This window comes from Dipodomys ordii, unplaced genomic scaffold (genome assembly GCF_000151885.1).
Source record: "Dipodomys ordii isolate 6190 unplaced genomic scaffold, Dord_2.0 Scaffold64, whole genome shotgun sequence".
Lineage (NCBI taxonomy): Eukaryota > Metazoa > Chordata > Mammalia > Rodentia > Heteromyidae > Dipodomys > Dipodomys ordii.
This window is the reverse complement of record NW_012267280.1, coordinates 4,187,542-4,210,625: the sequence shown is the minus strand read 5'-3', so window position 1 is coordinate 4,210,625 and position 23,084 is coordinate 4,187,542. Positions and strand designations below refer to the sequence as shown.

At 51.6% G+C, this 23,084-nt stretch overlaps 1 protein-coding gene across 5 annotated transcripts in view; it reads left to right on the top strand.

The window, feature by feature from the left end:
* The window catches only part of Sbno2 (strawberry notch homolog 2 (Drosophila)), a 70,810-nt gene that overhangs the window by 34,595 nt on the left and 13,131 nt on the right, over window positions 1-23,084 (top strand). For 4 of the 5 annotated variants that reach the window (XM_013022837.1, XM_013022836.1, XM_013022838.1 and 1 more), the window contains 10 exons: window positions 14,834-14,995; window positions 18,254-18,337; window positions 18,560-18,659; window positions 18,869-19,023; window positions 19,117-19,250; window positions 19,329-19,419; window positions 19,521-19,664; window positions 21,534-21,651; window positions 22,127-22,232; window positions 22,547-22,700. In XM_013022837.1, coding sequence (XP_012878291.1) covers window positions 14,834-14,995; window positions 18,254-18,337; window positions 18,560-18,659; window positions 18,869-19,023; window positions 19,117-19,250; window positions 19,329-19,419; window positions 19,521-19,664; window positions 21,534-21,651; window positions 22,127-22,232; window positions 22,547-22,700 — 1,248 coding nt within the window. Of the gene's footprint in view, window positions 1-9,489; window positions 9,680-14,833; window positions 14,996-18,253; window positions 18,338-18,559; window positions 18,660-18,868; window positions 19,024-19,116; window positions 19,251-19,328; window positions 19,420-19,520; window positions 19,665-21,533; window positions 21,652-22,126; window positions 22,233-22,546; window positions 22,701-23,084 lie in introns of those variants that run through there. The other variant, XM_013022839.1, reaches the window with a different exon arrangement.

Genomic DNA, 23,084 nt, shown 5'->3' with positions numbered 1-23,084 from the left:
TGCAGATGGGATTAAGCTTAAGAACCTTGAGCTTGATCATCCTGGGATGATCCAGGGTCACTTGAGGCTCAGCATCACCACAGGGTCCTCAAAAGAGGACAGTGACTGGGACATGTTATGCTGCTGCCCTAAAGAGGGAGGAGGGAACCATGAGCCAAGGGATGCGAAGCTTCTGGAAGCTGGGACAGGCAGGACAAAGATCCTCCCTGGAGCCCCAGGAGGGACCAGTCCTGCTACCTTCTGACTACACACTTGTTCTCCAGACCACAAGAGGTGCATCATTGTGGCTTTAAGCCATGAAGTTTTTAGTAGTTAGGGCAACAGGAGGAAAGAGACACAGACTGGCAGGGGCCTGTGTCTTGCTAGTGACACAGTTTTCATGCTCTAGAGTTTTCTTTCTTTCTTTTCTTTTCTTTTCTTCTTCTTCTTCTTTTTTTTTTTTTTGTCTGTCATGGGGCTTGAACTCTGGGCCTGGGTACTGTCCCTAAGATCTTTTTTTTTTTTTTTGTCAGTTGTGGGCCTGAACTCTGGGCCTGGGCGCTGTCCCTCAGCTCTTCAGCTCAAGGCTAGTGCTTTACCACTCGAGCCACAGCACCACTCCCGGCTTTTTCTGTGTATGTGGTGCTGAGGAATTGAACCCAGGGCCTCATGCATGCAAGGCAAGCACTCTACCACTGAGCCACCTTCCCAGCCCCCTGAGCTCTTCAGCTCAAGGCAAGTGCTCTATAATTTAAGCCACAGCACAACTTTTGGTTTTCTGGTGGTTCATTGGAGATAAGAATCTCACTGATTTTCCTGCCTGGTCTGGCTTTGAACAGTGATTCTCAGATCTCAGCCTCCTGAGTAGGTAGGATTACAGGCGTGAGCCACCAGTGCCCAGCTTAGAATTGTTTCTTTTAGCTGTGTAATTCAGAAGGTGCTGGGATAGAAAATCTAGAGCTGGGTTAGGAGTGAGGAGAAAATATAACCTGTAGGCTTTCACCTAACAGCTGGCAGTGAAACTTGAACTCTTTTTAAGTTTCCTGGTACAGGAAACAAAAAGAGAAAGGAGACGAGGTGTGTGACTAAACATCTGTAAGGAGAAAGCAGAGGTACTTTCATTTGTGCTGAGTCTTTCTGATCTCCCTTTGGGGTATGGAGCAGCCCTCTGGGGTCTGCTCCACTTCCCTCCTCCGCAGGGACTACATGTGGACACACAGCTCTCAGCCTGTGGTTAGCTTTGGCTTCCTTGTCTTGCGACCTGCGCTGAATCTAAACCGTCAGCTCTATAATACCCCTTTCCTTGATTCTATATGTTAGCCCATCAAGATCTAGGCCCTAGAGAGGTTGGGACTGTGGAATGGGGGATGATACGGCTCAGTCTGGGGGTCTTCACGGATCTATAGAGGTCGCCCCTTAGCCTTGCTGGCTCTACTTTCAGGAGCATAATGGTAAAGTTCTTACCCCAGCCCTGTGTGCCACTCTGGCCAGCCCCTGCTGGATGCCTTCCACAGATTATTCCTGCCCCACTGGTGGTCAGAGTAGGTCTGGAGACTGAGGACCCAGGTCCAAATGCTGGGGGACAGGGTGCACCAAAAAAAAAAAAAAAGCTTTGAAATGTGAACTTGTGATGCTTGAGGTTTCTGTGTTTGACTGTTTCACCATACTGGGCATACTTGTAATCTCAGTATTCAGAAGGCCAAGTCAGAGGATTCAATGAGTTCAAGCCAAGCTTGAGCCACATGAGACCCAGTCTCAAAAACCAGTAACGAATGGGAGTGTGGATTCTAGTATTAGAATACCAGGCAAAGCCTAGAGGTTTTTGTTTTTTGTTGTTGTTGTTGTTTTTTAACGGTGGGGGTTACTTGGGGGAAGGCCACCTGATATAGTGGTCCACACCTATACTTCTAGCTACCTAGGAGGCAGAAATATGGAGGATCATAGCTCAAGGTCACCCCAAGCAAAAAATTAGCAAGATCCCATCTTATCAAAAAACTGTGTGTTGGGTTGGAGGTGTAGTCCATGAAACTTTTCTCCAATTAGCCTGCCTCTCTCTCTCTCTCTCTCTCTCTCTCTCTCTCTCTCTCTCTCTCTCTCACACACACACACACACACACACACATACACACAAACACATAAGAAAGTTGAAAGTATAGCTGTGGCTCAAGTGGTAGAGTGCTAGCCTTGAACAAAAGCAAAAAAAAAATCTCAGGGATCATTAGTTCAAGCTCCAGGACTGCACAGAGAGAGAGAGAGAAAGAGAAACAGAGACAGAGAGACAGAGAGAGACAGAGAAAGAAAAAGCTGGGTTTGGGGTGGTGCCATGCATTGTGGTCCTAGTCACATGGGAGACATAGAAAGGAGAGTTAAAGTATGATGAAACTCACCACAGGCAAAAGCATAAGACCATACCTGAAAAGTATCTAAAGCAAAAAGAGGTTGGGAACATGAAGTGGTAGAATGCTTACCTAGCAAGCTCAAGTTTCTGAGTTCAAAGCCCAATACTGGCACCCCCCCAAAAAAAAGTATTTTATAATTTAGATTTTTTTGGGGGGGTCCGGTAGTGGGGCCTGAACTCTGGGCCTGGGCGCTGTCCCTCAGCTCTTCAGCTCAAGGCTAGCACTCTACCACTTGAGCCACAACGCCACCTCCGGCTTTTTTCTTTTTTGCTTATGTGGTGCTGAGGAATCGAACCCAGGGCCTCAGGCATGCAAGGCAAGCACTCTACCACTGAGCCATCTTCCCAGCCCTAGATTTTTTTTTTTAATGTGTCCTCACTGGGCGCCGGTGGCTCACACCAGTAATCTTAGCTACTCAGGAGGCTGAAATCTGAGGATCACAGTTCAAAGCCAGTCCAGGCAGGAAAGTCCAGGCAGGAAAGTTTATTGGAGATAAGAGTGGTGACTGCCCACCTTAGTCTGTGCAGATGTAAAGATGTGTTGCTTTGTTTCTATTCTTTTTTTTGCGGGGGGGTAGGGGTGGCAGTCTTAGGACTGGAATTCAGGGCCTGGGTGTTGTTGCTTACCATTTTGCTCAAGGATTGCACTCTACTGTTTGATCCACAACTCCACTTTTGGCTTTTTGGTGGTTAATTGGAGATGAGTCTCACCAACTTCCCTGCGTGAGCTGGCTTCAAACCTGTCTTCAGTTCTCAGCCTCCTGAGTATATAGGATTACACGTGTGAGCCACCACTGTCCAGTTTATTTTGTGTTTTTGAGACAAGTTCTTGCCATGCAGCCCAGACGGGCCCCAAAATCACAATCCTTCTGTCTTTACCTTCAAGTGATAGGATTTGTTTCCTTTTTTTTTTTTTTTTTATTGAGGCGTGACAGCCTCCATTTCAGAGTTCAACACTGTTTCTTAATAAAGTGACGAATCTGGGCAACCATTGCACTAATCCAACAACATTCTTATTATCCTACCCCAAACTCATCACCTTTGGGCAGTTACTTCAGTCCTCCCCAGCCCAAGACCACTTCCTGTCTATTTCCTGTCTGTGCTGATATTGAGGTTTGAACTCAGGGCCTTGTGCTTGGGAGAAAGGCACTCCACATTTGAGCTATTCTTCCTGTCTCTGGATTTTCCTGTTCTGCATATTTCTTGTCAGTGAAGCCACCTACGCTGGAGCCTTTTGTGTCTGGTTCTCATTGAGTATTGTGCTCTCAGGGTCCCTCCATATTGCAGCCTTATGCTGTTCATGGCTGAGTGATACTCCAGTGTGGATGGATCTCACTGTGCGTCTACTCTTCTGTGGCTGCATCTTTGGTTGGTTTAAGTCATGCTGCTGAGAGCCTCTGGACATAACTTTCCGTGTGTCAATGCTTATGTCTCTCAGGCACACAGCCAGGTAGAGAACTGTAGTTCTGCATAGAACGTGTCTGTGGTACTGTAGTGGCAGGTTTCATGTGGCTATCTGTTTCAGACATGCCCAAATCTGATCGGGGGATGCTATGGGATATGTGGGCTCAGGTGAGGGTGAGGGGCTCCTGAGTCCCATGCTGGTGGCTCATAGGCCCTGGATTCTCAGAGCCGCCTTCCTGGTCTATAATAATTCTGGTTTTTTGTTTGTGGTATGTGTGTGTGTATATATGCGTGTGTGCATGTGTTCATTCGTGTGATTGTGTGCATATGTTGGTTCTGGGGCTTGAACTCAAGGTCTGCTTGCTGTCCCTGAGCTTTTCTGTTCATGTCTAGTGCTCTACTACCTGAGCCACAGTTCCACTTCTGGCTTTTTGTGGTTAATTAGACATGAGTCTCTTGGATTTTTCCTGCCTAGGCTGGCTTTGAACCTTGATCCTTAAAATCTCAGCCTCCTGAGGTTTGTTTGTTTGTTTGTTTGCTGGTCATGGGGCCTGAACTCTGGGCCTGGGTGCTGTCCCTCAGCTCTTTAGCTAAAGGCTAGCACTCTACCACTTGAGCCACAGTGACACTTCTGGCTTTTTCTGCTTATGTGCTGCTAAGGAATCAAACCCAGGGCCTCATGCATGCAAGGCAAGCACTCTACCACTGAGCCACCTTCCTAGCCCCCCTCCTGAGTTTTTTGTTGTATGCTGAAAGAGCTCCTGCCAAGGCTGACCCAACACCTTCTCCAGTTCTCCTCCCCCTCCACCTCTTGCCAGGCCCCTCCTCAGCTGTACCTTTGCATAGGGTATCCCAATAGTCCTGACTACAGGGCAGTGCCACCTGGCATGGATCTCACTTCCTCCAGTGCCCATTACCCCTGCAGCTCACTTGGATCCTTCTTACCAAAGTCACTCAGACGCTACCTCCTGCACTGCTGTCTCCCCTTCCTCCATGCTGCTCCCCTCATCCCTGCACTGAAGACAGTTTACACCCCCACCCCCTGCTGTGCCCCTGGCCACAAACAGGCTGGTGGGCACTGCAGACTCACCGCCCAGCTACATGGCCGTTGGAGGCGTCTGTCCGGTAAGTGGGCTCTGCCTGTAGCCTAGGGGCTGCTGGGAAGTGGGGATGAGCTCACACTCAGGAAAGTGCTGCGCATACTGCCTGGCTCCCCACACAGGCCAGCATTGCATCGACTGCTCCACAAATGTGTTTCAGCGGGATCAGAGGTCTGCCTGCTGCTCCACAACCCCCCTTACCCCCCCAGTTACCGGCACTGGACAGACAGGGAGAGATGGGAGGGGAGTTCTCTTACAGGAAGCCCTTTGGTTTCAAGCCGGTCTCTTCTCCTTGGCTGGTGTTAAACGTGTACCTGGGAGGGGCCATCCACCTGCTACAAGCTTTTCTGAGGGCCTAGTCAGGCCCACATAGCCCTTTACCAAGCAGGCAGGGAGAGCTGGTGTGGAACGTGGGGGGTGGGGGGGGAGGGGAGATGTCCAAGGCAAGAGGTGAGAGATAGGGATTAGGAAGCCCAGGACCAGACACACAAGTGTGTCAAGGGCAGGGGCCTGGCTGAGGCTGTTCCTTTGGGCCCAGCTTCATTCTTGTGATACAAAGATTAGCCTTGAAGTCAGTGAGGGCCCCACATGGAAGAGCCACATATAAATAGGTACATAGGTCACCCCATCCCCCTCACATTCCCTTCTAGGGCTACAGTTACAGAACCCCGTCTGCCTGGGCCTAAACTCAGACTCAGCTCCTCCACATATTCATTACCTCCACATGTGACTCTTCCTTCCAGAATCCTCAGGGCCCCTCCATGCTCACCCAAGACCCTCATCCCCCCCCTCCAAGCTCATCTGTGACCCCTTCTTCCTGCCCCATGCCCAGTTATAGCCCCCCCCACCCCACTACCCGAGTCCATCATAGATCCATAGACTCTGTGCCTTTTTTCACCACATCCCCCTCCTCCACATCCAGACCACCTGCTCTTACCTTGCCACCCTCCCTCCAGTCTAGCTGTCTATGTACCCCACCTGTGTCCTATGTCCTCTTGATCCTTGGAACCTCCTTTCCTTGACAGCCAGGCCCTATTCCCAGCATCAGAAACCAGTGGACCAAAGACAGCTGCAGCCCTGTCCTTACTGCCAGTGCCAGGCCAAATCTAAGGGAGAAGCAGGAGGCCTGAGGCAGCTGGGGGGCTAAGGGTAGGCAAGTAGACTGAGGGGGAATGGTCCTCAGGCAGGGGGACCCCTTTTGGCAACTCCCCTAGTCAGAGACTGTAAGCCACATGAAGTGTTCCCATGTACTTGTGACCCACCTTACTCTGCCAGCCTGTGAGTCATCTAGCAACAGGATTGGGGGATCAAAGGTCAGAGCTCAGATGTGTAGCTGGCAATCCTCAGCAGTCTTATGCTGGTTGATCTACTTTTAAGGTTTGTTCTTATACTTTGTACTTTTCATTTCTTTCCTAGTAGTTTTAAAATGTAAACAAAAAATACATACAAAAAATTTACCTTTTTAAAGTATATTCATAGGGATATGCAACCAAAAGCATTTGACTAGCATTTTGCCAACTCCAAAACTCAGAATGAATCTTCATCCTTATGTATAGTAGCTCTGTCTCTCCTCCAACCCAATTCACTTCTTTTTTTTTTTTTTGTGGGGGGTCCAGTCGTGGGGCCTGAACTCTGGGCCTAGGTACTGTCCCTCAGCTCTTCAGCTCAAGGCTAGCGCTCTACCACTTGAGCCACAGCACCACTTCTGGCTTTTTTCTTTTTGCTTATGTGGTGCTGAGGAATCGAACCCAGGGCCTCAGGCATGCAAGGCAAGCACTCTACCACTGAGCCACCTTCCCAGCCCCCCCAATTCACTTCTTGTCCCTCAATTCTTCTGTTCTGGACTTCACATGCTGTGACCTTTTGTGTCTGGTTCTCTTGCTGAGCATGGTGTCCTATACATCGTATGTTCAAGTCTGCTCCTGTTCTTGGCTGTGTAATGTTCCAAAGCACATGGATGGGCATTTGCTGCCCACCTTTTGCATCTATTTGTCATAATGAGTATGAGATGGGATCACCATGGCTTTGATTTATTTTTTTATTTTTCTATTTTTTGGTCCTGGGGCTTGAATTCAGGGCCTGGGCTCTATCCCTCAGTTTTTATGTTCAAGCCTTCCTAAGTAGCTGGATTATAGACATGAGCCACTGACACTTGGTGATGGCTTTGATTTTTGTCACTTTTTGCTTGTCACCCTCCCTGTCTTACAATGCTTGGGGTTTCCCTCCAGCCAGATGGACATGGGACTGTGCTGTTTGTGCTGGGTACTGATCCTATGGGGCCCTGTGGTGGCATGGAGTGTCCAAATCTAGAACTAAGAGCCCCAGTGTGCAGGTGGTGTCCCTGTGGCCTTGACAAGATGGCTAGGGTCTCTGTCCCATTCCTTAGTCCTCCCTGGAAGAGATCCTGATGACCTCGGCATGATAGGTGTCTTCCCCCCCTCCCCCCAGACTTAGGGCTTGAATTCAGGGCCCTGCTTCTGTCCCTGAGCTTTTCTGCTCAAGGCTAACACTCTGTCACTTTTTTTTTTTTTTTTTTGGTTGTTTGGTCGGTTGTGGGGCCTGAACTCTAGGCCTCGGCGCTGTCCCTCAGCTCTTCAGCTCAAGGCTAGCATTCTACCACTTGAGCCGCAGTGCCACTTCTGGCTTGCTTATGTGGTGCTGAGGAATCGAACCTAGGGCTTGCAAGGCAAGCACTCTACCACTGAGCCACCTTCCCAGCCTGCACTCTACGATTTTGAGCCACAGCTCCACTTCTGGTTTTCTTCATTGGAGGAAGAGTCACTGACCTTCCTGCCTGGGCTGGCTTTGAACCATTATCCTCAGTTCTCAGCCTTCTGAGTAGCTAGGATTACATGTATGAACCTCCAATGCCCAGCTTCCTTAGCTTTTACTACTCAAACTGGTACTCTACTACTTGAGCCTCAGCTCTACTTCCAGATTTTTGGTGTTTAATTAGAAATAAGTCTCACATAACAGATCTCAGCCTCCTGAGTAGCTAGGATTACAGGTCTGAACCACCTGGGCCTTGCACACTTGATCAGCTTTTTCTGCTCAAGTACTCTCTCACTCGAACCATACCTTCCACTTCTGGCTTTTTTACTAATTGGAAGTAAGAGTCTCTCAGAGTTGACTGCCCAGGCTGATTTCGAACTGGGATCCTCAGATCTCAGCCTCCTGAATAATTAGGATTAGGATTACAGGCATAAGCTACTGGCACCCCGCTCCCCTTACCCTTTTTTTTTTTTGAGTCAGTCTCATTGTGTAGCCCAGGCCGGCCTGAAACTGGAGATTCTCCGGCCTCAACATCTTAAGTGCTGAGATTATAGGTGTGGTCTCCACATGCCTAGCTCACTCTTTGCCATCTCACAGAGATGGGGCTGTGGTTTCCAGGTGCCCTCAAGACCACAGTCATATGGGAACCCCACCTCTGTGCCGCATCATAAATGATCCACAGGTAGGGGTGCTCTCTCATCCTCCTTCCCCAGTGGCTCTGGGGTCTTCCAGACACCCTAGCTCCTTAGAGGCATCAGGAACAGACACCTGTGGCCCCAAGGTGAAGAGTCGGGGACACAGAACCCTTTGGTGCCTATGGATTTTGGGCCAAGGTCCCTGCTGAGTGGGCAGAGTGCATTTTCCTGGGGCCAGTTTTTGGCTAAGGGACAGAAGCCACACTGTCTCCTTTCACATTCTGCCAATGCAGAAGCCTTTCCCATGGGTCCCTGGCTCCTGAGGGGCAAGGGCTGTGATTTGAAGGCCGCTCTCGGCTTTGCCCTGCCCTCTCTGAGCTCAACCTGGGAGCAGCAATGACCAGGCCTCACAAAGGCTCTTAGAGCCATGTCCTGTGTCCTGGCTATCACCTGAGACTGTTTCCAAGAAAGGGCTTGGGGTAAGATGCACTGAGCAGGACTGAAGAGACCCTCCCAGCGGGTGGGACTTTCTTTTGTGGGTCCTGGGGCTTGAACTCAGGGCCTGAGCACTATCCCTTAGCTTCTCTCAAGGCTGGTGCTCTATCACTGAGCCACAGCCCCATTTCCAGCTTCTTTGGTAATTAAGTGGAAATAATAGCGTTGGACTTTTTTGCCCAGACTGACTTCAACCTGAAATCCTCTGATCTCAGCCTCCTGAGTAGCTAGGATTACAGGTGTGAGCACCTAACCTGGGTGGGACTTGAAGGGTGGAGGCGCTAAATGCCTAGCCTAAGGGGTACTGGGGTGTGTAGAGGTATAGCCTAAGCCAAGCCTTTCCCAGTCAACTGCCGTGAGGGCACCAGGGCCACTCATTGCTGCCATGTCTGGTGGAACAGAGCCTAGTGTCTCAGCACTCCAGGGAAACCAAGGCTGTGCCCACTGTGGCTTCTGCCCTTGAATGCCCCAGAAGAGCTGAGCTGGGGCCAGCGGGGCCAGCAGGGTGCGCCGGGGCCGGGCTGCATTGTTGACAGCCATCTGTGGCTAGATTACGCCCCGTACAGTAATTCTCCTCGGCTCTGCCAGTAATTGCCCTGACTTACCAGGCAGGCATCATTTCCTGAAAGTCAGCCCGGCCTTAGAGGAAGTAGGCGCAGCGAGGCCAGGCCGGTGACTAACCCAACATGCAAATGCAGCTGGTCTGAGCCGCGCTGCCTCGGTCCCATCCCGTCCCCACCTACCCAATGCCGGGGCTGCTGGGGCTGCTGTAGCTGTGGTCATGAGGGAGGCGCTCCCGGGCAGCTCTTCCAGGGGGACAGGCGCCAGCACAGCCCCCTCACACCCCAACCATGTCCCAGCTGCGATTCTGGCTGCAGTTCGCCGCTCTCAACAAGGTAAGGCTCTGGCCCCGAGGGGAGTGAGGTAAGAGTCAGATAGCAACTTGGAGGCAAAAGACGCCCACCCACCCCCACCAGAGCCATGGGACCAGGACACAACAGGGCTGGCCACCTGTGGGAGTGAGCCGCTTAGCCCTGTAGGCTCCCAGAGGCCCCCAGCTGGGCTCTCTCCTTTTTTGGCAGTGATAGTGAATCTTGCCAGAATTTTCTGAGGCGGAGATTTGGTGTAAAGTCCCTGGATCCGGGAGACCCGTAGGGAAGAGAGAACAGAACGTGGAAGGGGACTTTCCCAGTCACCACCAGGACCTGAGTACAAGGCTGGCAGGAGAAGCTTGTTTCTATCTCTACAGTTCAGGCTCTGCCTTGACCCTCAGCCCCTGCCAGGCACCTGGTGACCCCCTCCCCCACCAAGCCACTCGGGATTTTTATCAGAACCCATTTGTGGACTAGATTGGGCATGATTTAAGGTTAGCTCTGCTTGAACAGGTAGATCTGAGTCCCAGTCCTTCCTAGGGTGCCCTGAGTTTGGCATAGGTAAAGTCTATACTTTGTGTGTGTGTGGGGGGGTGGGCAGGGGGCATTAATTCTAAGCCGAGCTCTCTGGTCCGGGGAGTAAAGAGGGTTTGGTTTCTGCTGTGGGTATTCCTTCTGTGACCCAGGGGGCTCAGAGCTAGGTCTTGCCCCACCCCATCTGGGCTCCCTACTGTCATTACAACAGGGATTTTTTTTCTGGCTCCACCGGGACTCCCCTCCCCAGATCCCGCCTTTCTGGAGAGCTGGGGGGGAGGGGCCTCTGTACCCTGTTTCAGAGCAATGTGAGTGGAGGCCCAAGCTCCCTGGGGAAGTACTCCAGGGATTCCCAAGGTGAGCTGGGCTGGGCCGGCTTCTACTCTCTCCAGACTTTGGCAAAGGGGTAGTTGCTGAGGGATTAGGAGGGTGGGACCTGCCTGGCTGGTGTGGATCCTTGTGGAGGTCGGCTAGTGGCTGCCTGCAGTCTAATCTGGGTGGGGGTTGGGAGCCTGCTTTCCTCCCGGCTTTGAGGCCAGGCATGGGGTGGGACCTGGTAGACCCCCTGAGAGCCTCATCCCAGGAGTGGGCAGTGTGTCCTGTTCTGGTTGGGGACAGGATGATAAGGGACTGCGGCTACAGAGGACAATTTAGGGGCTTCGATGAAGTCCTTCATACAACTTAATGTCTTGCACCCACCCCAGCTGCCCCTCATTTACAATTTTCCCAGTGCTTTTGTGGGCTCATCGATAGCTGAACCAACTTTTTCAGGCAACTTTTCAGTTGCCTGCCCCACACCTCCCTTCTACCATAATCACCCCTTCAGAACACCCCTTCAAGCTCCCCAGCTGGAACCAGTTCCAAGATATTCTTGCTTTTTCCCTAGGCAGTGGCAAGAGAATAAGTCAGGGGTCTACAGGGTGCCCCTTAGTTGGGCCTAGAGTTTTCCTTGTGGTCAGATGGGATGTGGGTTGGGGGCAACCTCAGGTAAGGCACCTATCCTGTGTCCTATCATTAGGACACAGGAACCTCCACACCAGAGACCAGACCAGAGACCAGAAGGGTGATACTTCCTGTTTGACCAATTATCCCCCCCCCCAACACACACACCGCCCCATCCATCCTGCCTAGTATATGATTGGGGCATGGTAAGGGAGTTTTTGTTTCGTTTGTTTTTTGCCAATCATGGGGCTTGAATCAGGGCCTGGTTGCTGTCCTTGAGCTTTTCTGCTCAAGGCTAGTGCCCTACCGCTTTGAGCCACAGCTCTGCCTCTACTTTTCTGGTGGCTTCTTGGAGATAAGTGTCTCAGACTTTCCTGCCTGGGCTGGCTTTGAACCACAATCCTCAGATCTCAGCCTCCTAAGTAGCTAGGATTACAGGTGTGTGTCACCAGCATCCAGTGTGTCCTGTGTCACCCCACTACATTGTCCTGGAACTGGGGACCATTCTGGTACTGTGCCGCTTGCTTGGGCTGAAGCTACTGTGTGATGGGGAGTTTGGGGGTAAAGTCTGTTACCCCTAGCCACACTCCAGCCGCCTAGGGATGGGGCTGGCTCAAAAAATGTCTTGGGCAGGGGCTGGGAAGGTGGCTCAGTGGTAGAGTGCTTGCCTTGCATGCATGAGGCCCTTGGTTCGATTCCTCAGCACCACATAAGCAGTAAACGCCAGAGGTGGCGCTGTGGCTCAAGTGGTAGAGTGCTAGTCTTGAGCTGAAGAGCTGAGGGACAGCGCCCAGGCCCAGAGTTCAGGCTCTATAACCAGACCCCCCCCCCAAAAAAAAAGAATCTTGGGCAGTAGAACCTCAGTTCAAAACAAACTCATGGCTGCTGAGTTGCTGGGCTGAGTGGTCAGGTACTGGACATCCTTTGGAGCAGTGAGGCCTGAGCCCCTTTGCCCTGAGGCTTCTGGGCTTTTCTCTACCTTCCAGCCCCAGCCAGTGCCTCTGAGGGTGGGAAGGGGCCAGTGTCCTGTTAATGAGCCTCCTGGCTGTTTGCCTTCTCTTTAGGCCCTTCTCCAGAGCTGAGGACAAGGGTCTCAGACCTGGGAGGGTCCAAGCTGGGTGTGGCTGAGGGAGGCAGGGTGAGGAGAGCTACTAGATCCAGCTCCTTGTATGTGAAATGGCTTGTGCTTGGCCCCAGGAACAAAGCACTGTTTCCTGGGGTCACCTGAGCACTGGCAGCACCTCTGCAACTGGGGGCCCTTCAGTGTGCAAGAAGAATCTAATCGAGCCCCGAGCCTCATGCCAGCTAACCTGGCTGGCAGCTGGGTTGCCCTGTACTTCAGGGCAGGACTTGGATCTGCACCACCTGTTAGCAGTCCTCAGGAGGATACAGGCTCAGCCCTGGCTTGATCCCTAATCCACCCCTCTGGGAGACTAGGTAGTCCTGACCTGAATCTAGGGGGTGGGGAAGAGGCTGGGGGTGGGGGTAGAGGACGCTGATGCTGGGATTGACCTCCAGACCAGCACAGAGCCTTGGGGAAAATAGACAATCTCTTGAGACCTCCTACTCCCTCTCAGGAATAGAAATTCCACTATAGCCAAGTCCCAGCAACCAGCCTTAGCGTAAAGGGAGGGAGCAGGAACACAAGGTAAGGGAGATCATGGAGAGCCTTTGACCCCAGTAACCTTGGATTTGCAGGGACACTGCTCTCACTGGAGGAGCTGGCCTATCTGGCAATCTGAACCTCTAGAGTCTGTGTGCCCTGACCATTCTGTCCTCTCCTTCCTCCATGGGGAAAGCAGGACAGCTCAATCCAGAACTAACTAGGAGTGTTTGGTCCCCAGAGCACAGAGCCAGCCTTTCCAGGTGACAGGGTGCCTGCAAGGGGTCAGGCAGTCTGCTCATAGACACTCCCAGTGCCCCCGGACCGTCTCTCCTGCCCACTGACAAAGCCAGATACTTCATTAGGGTCTGTAAGCCCAACATGGTGGGTCAGGTCCTTCCAACAGCAGCTTGCCCTCTCTCCTGGATGTGGCTTTCGTTAATTCATCTGTGCCAGGTGCTGCCAAGGAAATACTTCCAGTGCATCAGAGGCAAAAGTCAGTGTGACTGGGCCCTCTGGCCACAGTGGGAGCAATACTGGACTGGGGGAGGGGGTGCTTGGCTAGGACTGCTCCCCACTCTTGGCTGAGTTGTGCACTGAGGTTGGGGATGGTACTGGCCCACATCCTGGTCCTCAGAGACATTGCCCTAAACACAGATTCCTTTTCTGAAGAGAAAAAAAAGGGGGGGATGCAGGGCAGCATGGGTACCCCTTACCTACAGGACCCTGGCAGGCCTTCTGGGTGGGGGCACACTTCCCATGTGTCACACACATGGTAGATGCCTGAGCAAGAGAGAGTGTTGGGTAGGCTGGAGGGAGGATATAGGGGATACCACTTGTGGTCAGGCTCACATGAGAGGCTGCAGTGACCCCTTCCCCCACCACTGCTGCTCTAAAATATGTTTAGAGAGCACACCAGTAGTTGTAATCCTAGCTACTCAAGAGGTTGAGATCCAGAGGATTGTAGTTCAAATCCTGCCAGGGCAGAAAAGATCCTAACAGGGCTGGGAAGGTGGCTTAATGGTAGAGTGCTTGCCTAGCATGCATGAAGCCCTAAGTTCAATTCCTCAGTACCACATAAACATAATAGACTGGAAGTCATGCTGTGACTCTAGTGGTAGAGTGCTAGCCTTGAGCTGAAGAGCTGAGGGACAGCGCCCAGGCCCAGAGTTCAAGCCCAACAACCCACAAAAAAAAAATAATAATAATACACCTGCTGGGTGCTAAAGGCTCATGCCAATAACCTAGCTGCTCAGAAGGCTGAGATCTGAGAATTAGGTTTGAAGTCAGCCCAGGCAGGAAAGTTTGTGAGACTTATCTCCAGTTAACCACCAAAAAGCCAGAAATAGAGCCGTAAATCAAGTGATAGAGCACCAGCCTTGAGCAAAAAAAAACCAACACACACACACACACACACGACCTATCTGACAATGCAGACAATTGCAGAGCAATTTCAACTTTATAGTGTGATGGTTTTACTGTATTCATGGTTATACAACCATCATCTTTAGGACCTTCCATCACCAAAAGGATACCCATAAGCGGTGATCCCTTTCCCTCCCTACCCCTTTTCCCCCATGATTCCCTGCCTGTCTCTGGATTCACCTGTTCTGGAATTTTCCTGTCAATGAACTCACACACTATGGGGCCTTTTGTGTCTGTTTCTCTCACTGAGCATGATATTCTCAAACTCTGTCCACATTGTAACAAACCTCATCCTGTTCATGGCTGTGTGATGTTCCAGTGTGGATGGCACCGCATTGGTTTTTTGTTTGTTTGTTTGTTTTGTTCTAGTAGTTGGGCTTTCACTCAGGGCCTGAGAGCTGTCCTTTAGCTTTTTCACTCAAGGTTGGTGCTTACAGTTCCACTTCTGACTTTTGGGTGGTTAATTGGAAGTAAGTCTTGGATTTGTTTGCCTGAATTGGCTTCAGTATAGGATCCTCATATCTCAGTAGCCAGGACTACAGGTATGAACCACCAGTGCCTGGCTGTTGCTGTTCTCTTTATTCTAGTTAGCCTTGAGCTAACTCTGAGCCCAGCTTGAACCCAGGCTCAAACAGCTGTGGTGTCACACATCCTCACCTAGGCCTGTCTTGCAGGACTCCTCATACCTCGAGGACCTCTCCAATGCCTCCATCTTCTCCTCATCCGTGGACTCCCTCTCAGACATTGTGGACACACCCGACTTCCTGCCAGCAGACAGCCTCAGCCAGGTGCCCACCATCTGGGATGTCAGCACTGCCCCAGCCACCAATGAGAAGGTCAGTGTGTTCCACACATCCAACTGGAGCTGTTTCTGTGAGAGGTGCTGGGGGAGGGCAGGTGGTGGTTATTCTCAGGCTCTTCAGAGTCATAGATGAGGCTGAAGGTCCAGTGTCCTTATAGGTTCTTTACAACCCCAAGGTCAGGCTACACCCCCTTTAGTGCCCCCCTGACCATATATGGTGGCTCTTTCTCCTCACCCGGTTCTGCAGGGTCTCAGAGGCCACAACCCTGCTGGGGAAGCAGGCTTACCCAGGAGAAACAAAAAGTGCTTGTAGATACTACTCTCCCTAGACAGTTCTGCCCACAGGAGACCCTGGGGCAGAATGTCCCCATGTCTGGGGACATATGTGTTCATCATGACTGGGGTGCTCTTGGCAGGGAGTGGGGTGGAGGCCAGGAGCACTACCCAGCAGCTTTCAGTGTCCAGGATTCCCCTCCTAAAAGCAATTTAGCCCTAATTTCAGCAATGCCGAGGGGAACTCCCAGACACCCAGGCCTTTTCTGGGACCTCTGCAAGAGAAGCTTCTAGACTTTGGGGGTGTAAGTCAGTGCATACCATGGGTACAGTAACCCTCCTCCCCCTACAGAGGCAGAAGGGCATATGCCCAGGGCAGCTCTGCTCCACTGCTCGCAGGCAGGGTCCCATTCAGTCAGAAGAGCTTCTGGGCAGAGATTATTCTGTCACCAGTGGGTGTCAGCTGACCCCAGAGCACTGACGCAGACCCTGCCTCCCCAGCTCTATGGGGCGGCTCAGGCCTGTTCTCCCTCTTGGGGATTAGGTCCCAAAGGCACTGTCCATCCCTACTAGGAGCACAACTGACTGCAGGAGATCATGTATGGGCCTCTGTAATCCAATGCCCTGGCACTGTCCCAGCCTGGCTGGGAACGTGACTCAGTCTTCCAGGAACCCTTGCCCCTTCTGTTTAGGTTTTTGCTAATTTTAAAAAAAAAAAAGCAGGAAGGCTGAGCTTGGACTTGTAATCTTTGTGACTTCACTCTGGTCTTTTTAAACATAGCTGGCCATGTTTCTAACCTGAGTTGGAAGTGTTAACTATATGCTGTTAACCCTATGCTGATTGCTGATCCTAACCACTGAATGGAACTAGGATTGGAAGTCCCTCTCCCCTTTAGACATACTTTTTTTTTTGTCAGTCTTGGGGCTTGAACTCAGAGCCTGGGTACTGCCCCTGAGCTTCTTTTGCTCAAAGCTACACTCTACCACTTGAGGTACAGCACCACTTCTGGCTTTTTCTTTTTTTCTTTTTTTTTTTGGGGTCCGGTCGTGGGGCCTGAACTCTGGGCCTGGGCGCTGTCCCTCAGCTCTTCAGCTCAAGGCTAGTGCTCTACCACTTTGAGCCACAGTGCGACTTCCGGCTTTTTTCTTTTTGCTTATGTGGTGCTGAGGAATTGAACCCAGGGCCTCATGCATGCAAGGCAAGCGCTCTACCACTGAGCCACCTTCCCAGCCCACTTCTGGCTTTTTCTGTTTATATATGTTACTGGGGAAATGAACTTAGGACTTCATGCATGCTAAGCGAGGACTCTACCACTAAGCCACATTCCCAGCCTCACATACTGTTTTTGTTAAGGATAAACTGGTGCTGTTGAGATTTTTTTTTTTTTTGGTCAGTTGTGGGGCTTGAACTCTGGCTTGGGTGCTGTCCCTGCACTCTTTAGCTCAAGGCGAGCGCTCTACCGCTTGAGCCATAGTGTTACTTCCGGTTTTATAGTGGTTTATTGGAGATGAGTCTCATAGACTTTCCTGCCTAGGTTGGCTTTGAACTGTGATCCTCAGATCTCAGCCTCCTGAGTAGCTAGGATTACAGGCGTGAGCTACTGGCACCCGGCTCTATTGAGAAGTTTTAATAATTATATAAGCCAGGCACCAGTGGCTAATGCCTGTAATTCTAACTCCTCAGGAGGCTGAAATCTGAGGATCAAGTTTGAAGGTAGCCCAGGCAACAAAAGTCTATGAGACTTTTATCTCCAATTAACCAGCAAAAAGCCAGAAGTGGCACTGTGGCTTAAGTGATAGAGCACTAAACTTGAGCAAAAAAACTAAAGAACAGTGACCAGGCCCACATTCAAGCCCTAGTACAGGCACACACACAGACACACCGACACAGACACACACACACACACACACACACACACACACACACACACACACACAATCACACAAACCCTGGTCTGGACCTCACTGTCTCCCAGCTGTGTCCTAGGTCTGCCTAGCCTCAGTGTTGTGACTTAGACAATGGCAGCCATATGCTCCCTGGGGTAGCCAAGGAAAGTCACTTCCCAGTCCCGCTTACTCTGGATTCCTGTCAGGTCTCATATTCCATGGTGGGCCATGTCCCCCTAGTGGCACAGATTAGATCCGAGAGGTCAGGCTCCACCTGGCCACCCAGCCTAGAGTCAGCATGCATGGCTAGCACTTTAACTGTATTTTTTTTTTTTTTGTCTTTTCTTTTTTGGTACTGGGGATCGAACCCAGGATGTTGTGCTTGCTAGGCAAGCGCTTTGCCACTGAGCTACATCCCAGCCCATGGCTAGCACTTTATACCTTTCCAGCCACCAGCCTATTTTCTTACTGGGTTGCTGGTATGCTGGGCTTCTGATGGTTCCCCCCACAGTGGACCACCTGGGGAGAACACAAGGGCAGCAAGAAGCCCCTTTGTCCTAGACACTGGTGGCTCACGCCTGTAATCTTAGCTACTCAGGAGGCTGAGATCTGAGGATCATAGTTCAAAACCAGCCCAAGCAGGAAAGTCTGAGACTCTTATCTCCAACTAACCACCAGAAAACCAGAAGTGGCGCTGTAGCTCAAGTGGTAGAGCATTCATCTTGAGCTGAAGAGCTGAGAGACAGTGCACAGGCCCAGAGTTCAAGTCCCATGACTGACCAAAAAAAAAAAAAAGCCCCTTTGCAACTTGTTTCTATCAGCACTGGGGCTGCCAGGGGAGAGGTGAAGACCACCACCAGGCTGGGGCCACAGGTGAGAGTGGCCTGCCACCAATACAGTCTAACTGGCTTCTCTTTTGTCCTCCCCTTAGACTGAAAACCTACGCTTTAGTGTTCTCAATGCTTCTGTAGGCCCCCTGCATAGCCTGTTCTCAAGCCTGACCTGCCAGCCCCTGCTGGGCTACAGTCCATCAGAGCTAGTGAGCCACTCCCTTAGGGAGGCAGGGTAATGGTTGGGAGCCCACTAAGCCTAGGGTGGTGGGCAATGTGCCAACTACTGTTCTCTCCTCCAGCTGTTCCTGCCCAATGTGCCATTTTCAAGCCTCAAGGAACCCGTGGCCTCCCTCCCTAGCACTCCGCTTCTTGTCAGCTACCAGGTGAGCCTGTCCAGCAGGTTCCCTTCCTGGCCAGCACTTATGGAAGGGTCTTCAGAGCTCAGGAGCTTCTAGTTTGTCAAGTCATGTGTGGCCTACAAGCAGGAATCACCCCATTTTGCAGATAGAGAAACTGAGGCCCTAACGAAGTCTGGGGGTAATGGTAGGGCTGCCTCTATCCCTATCAGGGCAGGACTGACTCCTGAATTTCACCTATACCTGTAGTCAGGGAACCCACCTGAAGAGGAGGAGGAGGCCGAGGAGGAGGAAGAGGCTGAGGAACTGGGCCATGCAGAGACCTACGCCGACTATGTGCCATCCAAATGTAAGTGCTCAAACGGGCAAAAGGAGCTCAGACCCCCACAGGCACCTCCTTCCTACCCAGGTCTCAGCACTGTTCTTTGAGTCCCTGAGATCTGGTTTTCCTGCCCTCAAGCCAACATCTACAGATAGAGATAGGGAAGACAACCCCAGCTTCTTGGGGCTCCCAACCCTCAGCTTCATGATGCCTGATCTCACCCTGTGTCCCTTCAGCCAAGATCGGTAAACAGCACCCAGACCGTGTGGTGGAGACCAGCACACTGTCCAGCGTCCCACCACCAGATATCACCTATACTTTGGCACTGCCCACTCCTGACAGTGGAACCCTGTCTGCCTTGCAGCTGGAGGCTATAACCTACGCATGCCAGGTGACTTGCCCCTGCCCACACCCCATCCCACAAGACCCCTGAGAAAGGGTTTGCACAGGGCTTCCCAGCTCTGACCACCCCCTTCTGTCACAGCAACACGAGGTTGTGCTGCCTAATGGGCAGCGCGCTGGCTTCCTCATTGGGGACGGGGCTGGTGTGGGCAAGGGCCGCACGGTGGCTGGCATCATCATGGAGAACTACCTGCGTGGCAGGAAGAAGGCCTTGTGGTGAGTGTCTATATCATGTCCTGGGGACAGGGACAGAGGCATACAAGCTGCTCCTGACCAGGCCACACCCCTTCCCAGGTTCAGCGTCTCAAACGATCTCAAGTACGATGCAGAGCGCGACCTGCGAGATATAGAGGCCCCAGGCATCGCTGTGCATGCGCTGAGCAAGGTAGGTAGAGCCAAGCCAGGCTGGAAGGGGGGGATGGGTGACCAGGTTCTGCCCAGCCTAGGAGCCCCCACGTATGTCCCTACATCTGTTCCCATCCACAGATCAAGTACGGTGACAACACTACCTCAGAGGGGGTCCTCTTTGCTACCTACTCTGCCCTGATCGGAGAGAGCCAGGCAGGTGGGCAGCACCGTACCCGCCTGCGGCAGATCCTCCAGTGGTGCGGAGAGGCCTTCGATGGCGTTGTATCCTGCATGGGCAGGGTGGAGGTGGGGAGAGAGCAGAGCACGGAGGGGCAGAGTAGACTACTGTGGAGATGCCCCTCCTGTGCTATTGTAGAAAGCTCCATGGTGACCACAGACATGGTGATAATTTGGGACCATGCCTGGGAGGTAGTGCCATGGTAGACCCTTAGGGCAGGAAAGTGCCAGTATGGGCAGAATTCCCTCATTCCCCTGGTTCTAGTGGCAGGCTGCTGCCCATCCTGGACACCCAGTACATAGTCTGTGCCCATGGAGGCTGCAGGCACAAGTTGTTAGGGACAAGGGCCCACAGATCACCCTTGTGACAGAAAGCTGGGCCACAGGGCTTAGCCACCAATCCTCCCATATTTTTTCTTCCAACTTTATAAATAAGCCTTATCTTCTCTGCACAATGAGAAAAACTAAATGCCACCCTTTCCTTCCTGGTGGCCAGCCCACTTCAGACCACTAACTAGACCTCCAGGCCAACTCTTATCCCATCTTATATCCAGGTGACAGAAGACTGGTTTTACAGCCAGCAGTAGGTCCCTCTAGTCCTCTTCATCTTCTTCCCCCACTGATCCGAGGCTCAGTGTCAGTGGCAGGTGAAGGGCAGGTTGCACAAGGCTCAGAAATCTCTGTCCCCTACTTACCCTCCCCACCTACAACAGAGCCCCAGCCAGGCAATGTAGCAGTAACATCAAGTGACATCCTTGGCAAGAAATACATTCAGACTTTCACTGTGTTTTCCCACTTCTCCTTGGCCAGCTGTGTGTGTGTGTGTGTGTGTGTGTGTGTGTGTGTGTGTGTGTGTGTGTGTGTGTGTGTGTGTGTGTGTGTGTGTTTCTCTATCTTGTTTTCTTTTTAAAATATTAAGAATATCTTTGAAACTGATGGCTCATACCTGAAATCCTACCTGTAACTACTCAGGAGGCTGAGATCTAAGGATCACAATTTGAAACCAGCCCAGGCAGGAAAGCCTATGAGACTTTTTTGGTTTTTTTTTTTTTTGGTCGGTCATGGGGCTTGAACTCTAGGCTTGGGCGCTGTCCCTGAGCTCTTCAGCTCAAGGCGAGCACTCTACAGCTTGAGCTACAGCGCCACCTCTGTGAGACTCTTATTTCCAAAAAACTACCCCTAAAAGCCAGAAGTAGAGCTGTGGCTCAAGTGGTAGAGTGCTAGCCTTGAGCAAAAGATGCGCTCAGCAACAAAACCCAGGCCCTGAGTTCAAGCCCCTGAACCAGCACCAAAAAAAAAAGTTTTTTTCTTCAATATTATTTTTTTTCCCTCCAAGACAGGTCTCACTCTGTAGCCCAGGCTAGCCTCGAACTCATGGTCTTCCTGCCTCAGCCTTCTGAGTGCTGGGATTACAAGTATATGCTACACTACCACATCCAGCTCTGAGCATCCATTTTCTACCTCCCTGGTGATTCCACTCTGCACACAGCCAGAGGCCCTCTGCTTTATGCTTCTGTGTGTGTGTGTGTGTGTGTGTGTATGTGTGTGTGTGCGCGCGCGCGTGTGCGTGTGTGTGCACGCGCACGTGTGCGTGTGTGTGCGTGTGCGTGTGTGTGTGCGTGTGCACATACATTAACAAATTGTTTAGTATTTGAGTTTCTATAGCACTGGGGATAAAACCCTGGACCTCCACAGTTTCTAGGCAAGCCCCCAGCCACAATGCCATCGTCTTAAACACTGGATGCAATACATGACACACAGCAGTTATAAAGTGGGCCTCATGCTACTAGGTATCCCTTCCAGAGTTGACAGGCATCCCTGGGCATAACTTGGGGAGTTCTAACTACTCTAGGACATTGGACTCAGATTGCCCACCATCCTTCTAGAATATTCCTTAACCCACACTTACCCCAGATCGTGTTTGACGAGTGCCACAAAGCCAAGAATGCCAGCTCCACCAAGATGGGCAAAGCTGTCTTGGACCTGCAGAACAAGCTGCCCCTGGCCAGGGTAGTCTACGCCAGTGCCACAGGTAGGGACAGCACGGTAGAGTGGGCTCACTGTACCATCAGTTACTGATGGTCTGCCTTGATTTGGGAGTAGGGACATCCTGAAAGCCATGTAAAAGCCCATGGTGCCTGGCGCCAGTGGCTCACGCCTGTAATCCTAGCTACTCAGGAGGCTGAGATCTGAGGATTGCGGTTCAAAGCCAGCCCCGGCAGCAAACTCCATGAGACTCTTATCTCCAATAACCCACTAGAAAACCGGAAGTGGCAATGTGGCTCAAACGGTAGAGTGCTAGCCTTGAGCTGAAGAGCTGAGGGACAGCGCCCAGGCCCAGAATTCAGGCCCCACGACCGGACCCAAAAAAAAAAAAAAAAAAAAAAAACCATGGATCTGCACCCCACTTCTTGAGGTCTGGGGGCAAAACGGCATCCTACGTAGCCTCACATATCCCTCCTCCTGACTGGGCTAGGTTGACAGCAGCTTCTCACACTCACCACTAGGTGCCTCTGAGCCACGGAACATGATCTATATGAGCCGCCTGGGCATCTGGGGCGAGGGCACACCCTTCCGCACCTTTGAGGAGTTCCTGCATGCCATTGAGAAGAGGTGAGCCCTTTCCCTGCCTGACACCTCAGGTCATGTATATCAGTCTCCACTGGTGAATCACATCCTTTCTCTGCCAGTGTTTCCTATCAACAGGGAGATGAGCTCTCCACTACCAAGCCCTTGGGCTCTATGTGTCCTTTCTTGTACCCTGCTCTGGCCCAGGCAGAGGCTCATTCATTCTGTCCCCTGATATAGCCACAAAGCCTTTGCATGTGCTTCCTATTCTATGCATCGGGTTCTTTCTTGCCCAATTTGGAATAGCTTTCCCCATGAAGGGAGGAGCCAATGCTCAGGACGCCGGCACCTATTTGCAGGGGTGTGGGTGCCATGGAGATTGTAGCCATGGATATGAAGGTCAGCGGGATGTACATAGCACGCCAGCTCAGCTTCTCTGGAGTCACCTTCCGCATTGAGGAAATCCCACTGCCCCCCGCCTTTGAACACGTCTACAACCGGGCAGCCCTGCTGGTAAGCTAGGGGAATCTCTGGGCATAGTGATAGGGGTCTGGCCACAGAGACTTCTGTGCATTTTCCCTGGATCTCTGTGTCCCTCAGAATCAAGACTGTCAACCCCTGGTATCTTGTCCTCTGGATGACACAGGTTTTTGTCAACTTCTCAAAGTAGGAAGCAGGCCCTATCCTGGTGGAGATTTTTGTTTGTTTTGTTTTGTTTTGTGCTAGTATTGGGGCTTAAACTCAGGACCTGGTACTTTCCTTAGCTTTTTCACTCAAGGCTGATCTTCTACTACTTGAGCACCTGAGCCAAAGCTCCACTTACAACGTGTGTGTGTGTGTGTGTGTGTGTGTGTGTGTGTGTGTGTGTGTGTGTGTGTGTGTGTGTGTGTGTGTGTG